This window comes from Myotis brandtii, unplaced genomic scaffold (genome assembly GCF_000412655.1).
Source record: "Myotis brandtii unplaced genomic scaffold, ASM41265v1 scaffold1814, whole genome shotgun sequence".
Classification (NCBI taxonomy): Eukaryota; Metazoa; Chordata; class Mammalia; order Chiroptera; family Vespertilionidae; genus Myotis; species Myotis brandtii.
In genome coordinates, this window is record NW_005356728.1 from 867,221 (window position 1) to 874,058 (window position 6,838).

Genomic DNA, 6,838 nt, shown 5'->3' on the forward strand with positions numbered 1-6,838 from the left:
CCACGCTGGGGCTGGGGCTGGGACTGGGCCACTTCCCCCCTAGGTCTCGAGGCCAGTCCGCGGGTGGACGTCGCTCGGGACTCGAACCTGCCTTCTCATCTCCGAGGCCTAGTCCGACGTTGCTGTGCTAACGCAGTCACACTGTCCCTTTAAGGCGGCACTTTTTATACTTCATTTGTTTACTTCTTCATGCGCTTTTCATTTTTTTGCAAAATGTGTCACAATATCCGTCCGCAATCGTCAGTACGAGGTTCTAGCAATACACTTTTAAAACATTTCCGTAATCTTAAGAATCGAAAGCTACCAGCCATGGGCCTATAGGTCTCTTTATAAGATTTAATTTTTTTTACACTTTAGGGACTACTTTTTAGGAGTAAACCATTTTTTTGATCCAGTTAACAAATGATTACGACCTTCGGCACCTTCCCACTGAGTACAGAATACGATAGCATGCTTTAAGACGCACCTTTGTATTAAAATATTCTGTGTGGGCCCTCACAGACCTTCGAACCTTCTCGTATTCCTGAAGCAGAATGGTACGGTCCAGAGCCCGCCCCCTCTCTCTGCATTGGCTTTCCGCCTCCGCGCAACGTGTGACTGTTAGCCAATGGGCACTCACGTTTCCCCAGCGAGGGACAGGCGGCGGAGGGCGGCGGCCTGGGAGACGCTCCCTACGCGACCTGGCATTGGCTACGTCGCACGGCGCGTGTAGCGGCGGGCTGCAAAGATGGGGACTACGAGTCCCAGCGTCCTGCAATGGGGACCTCATCACGCATGCGCATGGGCGGCGGCCAAGCTTCTATATAAAAGCGGCGCCGAGCGCTGGGAGGCAGCAGTTGGAAGTTGGCAGGTGGGGAGGCAGGTTGGGAGGGGTAGCTGGGGGAGGAGGCGGAAGAGCTGTCGGGAGGGGGAGGAGGGAGGGAGGGAGGAAGAGAGGAGGAGAACTGAGCTGAGCAGAGCAGAGCATTGAGCCAAAGGGGAGATGAGTTTGTCTGTCCTCGGATGAGGCCCCGGCCCGGCCTAAGGAACTGGGAGCTCGGGTTGGAGCGACACCCGTGGAAGTGGGAGGAGGTGGCTCTGGGACCTTAACCCCTTGTGAGCTCTGCGGCAGGGGATTTAACCCTTTGTGGGTCAGGCCCCTCAGAAGCAGCGTCATCGGGTAGTTTTAACCCCTTCGGGGCTGGGTTTAACCCACTGGACTTAACCTCATCTAACCCACCAATTCCTCCATCGTGGGGGGCGCTCGGCGGGGAGGCTCGAGGCCGACCCCCTTCGTACATTACGTGCTGTTCCTGCTGCTGCACCCCTTTGGACCTGCTTAGCTGATCGCGCGGTGGCGCTTAACCCTTTAGTGACTTGAGCGCCCCCAAGTTGCAATTGGAGTTTGCTGACAGGACCGGCTGAAGGCATCACTGCAGGAATTACCGAAGTGGAATCTGTTGGGCATTTTTTTCTTCAAGAAAAGAAAAACCTCTTTTTTCTTCAAGGACTTGCAGCCAAAATTCTCCAAACTTTGAGGACTCTTGTTGCCATGGCCGAGCCACTCGTGTCGGAATTTCAGCACCAGCCTCAAACTGGCAACCGTGCAGGTGCTGATGCTGTCCATGAAGAGCGGAACCCCGACCGCCCCCCGGGCGCAGAGGAGCCGGTGCCCGAGGACGACAGTAGGTGGCAAGCAAGAGCGCTCCCCCAGCCGGGTGGCCGTCCAGGGCCAGAGGGGGAAGGGAGCCTGGACCCCCAGCCTTCCCCTTTGCCAACCCAGGTCTGTCCAGAACCTAGCTGCCTGGAAGCGGACGAAAAGGGCCAGAATGGAGATGACTCGTCCGCTGGCGGACCCGCCCCGCCGCCAGCGGGAGGGGAACAGAGGCCCGAGACCGAGCCGCTCACCCAACCGTGTCATGACTCCGAAGCCAACAAGTTGGGGGCTCCTGCCGCTGGAGGCGAGGAGTCGTGGAAACAGCAGCAGAGACAGCTGGGCAAGAAGAAACACAGGCGACGCCCTTCCAAGAAGAAGCGGCACTGGAAGCCGTACTACAAGCTGACTTGGGAGGAGAAGAGAAAGTTCGACGAGAAACAGAGTCTTCGAGCTTCGAGGGTTCGAGCCGAGATGTTCGCCAAGGGCCAGCCGGTGGCGCCCTATAACACCACGCAGTTCCTCATGGATGATCAATAACCAGGAGGAGCCGGACCTCAAAACCGGCTTCTACCCCAAGCGGGCTGCGGCCAAGTCGGACACCAGCGACGAAGAGTTTATGGAAGAGGCGGGTGAGGAGGATGGGGGCAGCGACGGGATGGGCGGAGACGGCAGCGAGTTTCTGCAGCGGGACTTCTCGGAGACGTACGAGCGGTTCCACGCGGAGAGCCTGCAGAACATGAGCAAGCAGGAGCTCATCAGGGAGAACCTGGAGCTGGAGAAGTGCCTCTCTCGCATGGAGGACGAGAACAACCGGTTGCGGCTGGAAAGTAAGCGGCTGGGCGGCGGCGACGACGCGCGCGTCCGGGAGCTGGAGCTGGAGCTGGACCGGCTGCGCGCCGAGAACCTGCAGCTGCTGACGGAGAACGAACTGCACCGGCAGCAGGAGCGGGCGCCGCTGTCCAAGTTTGGGGACTAGACTGAAACTTTTTGGAGGGGAGGGACAAAGGGGACTTTTTACAGTGCTGGAATGTAACATTATATACATGTGTATATAAGACAGTGGACGTTTTTATGACACATAATCAGAAGAGAAAAATCCCCCCGGCTTTGGTTGGTTTGGTAAATTTAGCTATGCTGTAGCTTGCGTGCTTTCTGCTGTTCTTTAATTATGTGAAACTGAGGGATGCGTTACTTTTCTTTTTAGAAGGTTGTTTTTTTATGTGTAATTTGACCAAGTTACAATGCATTTTCTGTTAAAAATCCTCTCAAACTGATCTATAAGGTGGCCAAATCTGAGAACCATTAAATTCATTCTAGTTATAATAAATTTAATATTTGTAAATGTAACATAGTTTAAGTGTGATTTCTAGAACTAATTCAAAATAGTGCTGATTTATGCGATTGCATTTTGGGGAGGTAAAGAAGTTATTATATTTGTTCGGAAGAAATCTCTTAATGGGAGAATTTTCAATGTGCTGATTTTCCTCTTGAATGAGTTCTTGTGTGCTACAATATATAGTTCAGGCAAAATATAAAGATTTAAATAGCTTATAACTTAGTGTGCTTGCTTCCTAGTGCCTTGGTTTTCCTTCCTGATGCTGGAGAAATAAACCAGTATTGGGTGTTTGGGGAGTAGAAAGTGGCTACAATTGGGAGCTTAAAATTTAATTCTGCTCACTAGCCATTCAAAAGTCTATTAACAAATTTATACATCTAATTTGGCAGTTAGACAACTGACAGCCTCATTTCATTCCTACAGTAGGTTTTTAGTAATCTCCACCCCACCCGTCTCCTCTCCCCTCCCCTTTGAGACTGGAAGGAGCTCCTAGATACCTGAAAGAGGCTCTAGGTAAACCTATTGCTTAATGCAAACAATGGCTGGATAACCTTACGGGGCAGCTCTTTATGTTAAAATGTTTAGAGATAGGGGATATTGGATTTATAAAAGAAAGAGCTGTTTGGAGCATTCCAAGGACTTACCCTTGTCGAATACTTAGGGTGCTCCCTATACCAAAAAAAAAAAAAAAAAAGGAATAGGAGCTGCCCACCTTTCTATGAGGGTAGAACTGTAATTATAAATGTCCCCCTCACTGCAAGTCAAATATAAAGCTTCTGGTTAGAGAGCTAAATTAACTCCTTGGGGGCTGAGTGGGAACCCTGCACGTATTTTCTGTACAGCTGCTATTCTCAGTTTCCTAAACTGCGCTGATAGCAATTCTTGAATAGTTCTGATCTTGAAAATGCAGGGAGACCCTAAGAATTTCTGCCCGCAAATCAAAATAGTAAGAAATTAGGACTGTTCCCTCCTGCCCATCACCTTCAGCTGCCCTGTTTCCTTAGGGTAACTGCACCACTCAAATCACTAGCACAGGGGTTCCTTAACTTGGGGCCTTAGAATCATAGGGAGCCTTGGGGTCCACAAACCCCATAAAATTATATGTAGACTTGTGTTATATGTACACTTTTCCAGGGAAAGGGTTCAAGAGAATGAGATTGTCAAACCGGAAGGTTTAAAAACTCCTTCCGGGAAAGGGAAAAGCCTCCCACTACGTAGATCCTTTTGCAGATAAATAGTGGAGGTGGTGGGACTTCCAGAGTGAAGCGCACCTCATGATGCATAAGGCGCACACACAAACCAGTGAGTCAAAGGGAATTATGCTGGTCAAGACTGACTCAAGGCCCTCAAAGCTGGACTGAGCTGGCCTCTGGCCCTATTCTGGTAATGGCCCATGGGAGACAATGTATAATCAGTTTTTCCTTTGGCCTAAAATTTACATTAAATGTCTAATTTGAAATAGTTTTCTTCGTCTTTTTAATATTTCTTCTACTATGACATCATGCAGCAGTCCCAGAAACCGCGCTGCTTGATGGAAGGGCAGCAACACTGCCCTCTGGCTTTTTAGTGGGGAGCAGAAGCCTCGTTTTGATTGCACAAGGATGCAATGCAGCAGTGATAACCTCTAATTTCAGAACCTCTTCTGAAGACAGATTGATGTAAAAGAATCCTGTTTCCCCTACTATTAGTCTTGGAGAGACTTTACAAGTACATTTATCAGAAAATACTGTATGTTTTACTCTTAGGAGACAAATGCAGTCCCGTTTTTAAAAATAAATTTAACTCATAAATTTGCTATCTTGAGCTATACAACTTTCTAAATTCTGCTTTCAAAGGCACTGGTATTTTACTATATTTATTGCATTTATATTCTTGGAATGATGAGTTTTGTGTGAAATAGGAGTTTCTATCAACACTTTCTACATTGAAAGAGTTGACTAGTCTATTGCTCTCAGGGCAGAAGACTCTGAATTACCTATATTAATGGGGGGTTTGTGATGACAAATATGCTCAAATCCACTCTACCCTTTCACTAAAGTATCTCCTGCCAAACATTTCAACTGAGCTACACAAAAGACCATGCTTACACATTGGCAATTTCAGTTTCTAATACTGGGCCTGGATATCTAGCCAGGACAAAGCACTGCCTAAACTTTGAGACAACTGGCTGGATAGCTTAATCCTCCTGTCAGTAAGAAAAACTTTTCTTGGGCTAGCCTAGAACATAAAAGAGGCTCTCAGGAGACAGGTACCTTCAGATTTCAGTGTGAGGAGAAAAAGCCAGGGAGTTCGATTAGTTTATTTCTGAAAAATAGACTAGGTATCTCTAAAGAGAGGAAAATGGTAAAAATTAGACCAGACTCGAAGTCAAAGAACCCGGGTTCCAGTCATACCTTTAACATATACGTGCTAGCAATGCAATCCTAGACACATCTCTCAAACTCTCTGAGCCTCATTCTTCATCAGCAAAAGGGGGCTATGGCTACTTTACAGAACTGTTAAAAGTATTAAACGAATAGTATGAAAATGTTTTACACATGCATATAGCAGTTGCCCATTTGATGTTTTGTTTTGTGTTTTTTTATTATCCGATTTTTTTAAAAATTGACTTTAGAGAGAGAGAGGAAGGGAGGGAGGGAGGGAGAGAAACATGGATCAGTTGCCTCCCGTACGTGTCCAACTAGGGATCAAACCCACAACCTGATCAGTATTTCTTCACTTCATCCAGGATTTATAAAAATGTTTTATATAAATATAAAAATCCTTTGTTTGGGGAAATGTAAACCAACATACTTTATCCAAATGACTTCAAAAATTAGAGAAACCAAAGAGTGAATCCAATAAATTAAAAAAAAAAAAATCCACAATCCAACAGTTTACTTTCAGAAAATCAAGAACTGGCTATATTTAATCAAACATTAGGTAATACACTACAAATGTCCCCCTGGTCACTTACACCCAGAATTGCTGGCAATGAATATTCACAATAGTGTGATGGAAAAGTTGGCTAGAGTAAGGATGGTACTTGTACCTAACTAGATACACTTGCGTATGTTGTGGTTTTTTAAAATTATTTTTTCACATTTGACAAGATCATTGGAATAAAACTCCACTTTACTATTCTTTCCCACATGAAGTGTAAATCGTTGATGCCAGGATGAAAAGTAATTTTTAAGAGAAAATGTCAAATTTAGGACTTGAACACAGTGGAGTCTGCTGACCAAAGTGTAATAGTCACACTTTGCAAATGGGACCAAATCTATGGTCTAGGAGGGAAAGTTTCAATCTTTGGCCAATTTTTGCCAGTTGTCTTTGAATATTGGAAAGCTTACAACTTCTTTCCATCTCTTGTTGAAAAAACAAAGGCTGGGTTTAGACAAATCAATGCTGTAGCTTTTACAAATCTTCCCGAATTAACTTTTTCTTGTTTGTTTTTCTTAGAGTTGGTTCAATTATCAAAATTCTTTCAAATGGTTGAGATGCTACAGGAAACTGTTGGTAAGTCTTGAAATAGTGTGATTTAAAAAAAATATTGATTTTTTACAGAGGGGAGAGGGTTAGAGAATTAGAGAAACATTGATCAGCTGCCTCCTGCACCCCCGCCACTGGGGATGTGCCCGCAACCAAGGTACATGCCCTTGACCAGAATCGAACCTGGAACCCCTCAGTCCACAGGCCGATGCTCTATCCACTGAGCCAAACCAGTTCTGGCTGAAATAGTGTGATCTTTCAATACTGCACCAAGAACAGTTACATTGGGCCCTGACTGGTTTGGCTCAGTGGATAGAGCGTCGGCCTGCGGACTGAAAGGTCCCAGGTTCGATTCTGGTCAAGGCATGTACCTTGGTTGCGGGCACATCCCCAGT

The 6,838-nt window shown here is 46.4% G+C and overlaps 1 protein-coding gene across 1 annotated transcript; it reads left to right on the plus strand.

Moving 5' to 3' along the window:
* The first annotated feature begins 631 nt into the window (after positions 1-631).
* Positions 632-4,431, plus strand: HEXIM1 (hexamethylene bis-acetamide inducible 1). Its single transcript, XM_005863878.2, is given in 2 exon segments — positions 632-2,167; positions 2,169-4,431. Coding segments are annotated over 2 exon segments (1,080 nt in total). The 5' UTR covers positions 632-1,531; the 3' UTR covers positions 2,613-4,431.
* Positions 4,432-6,838: the final 2,407 nt, after the last annotated feature.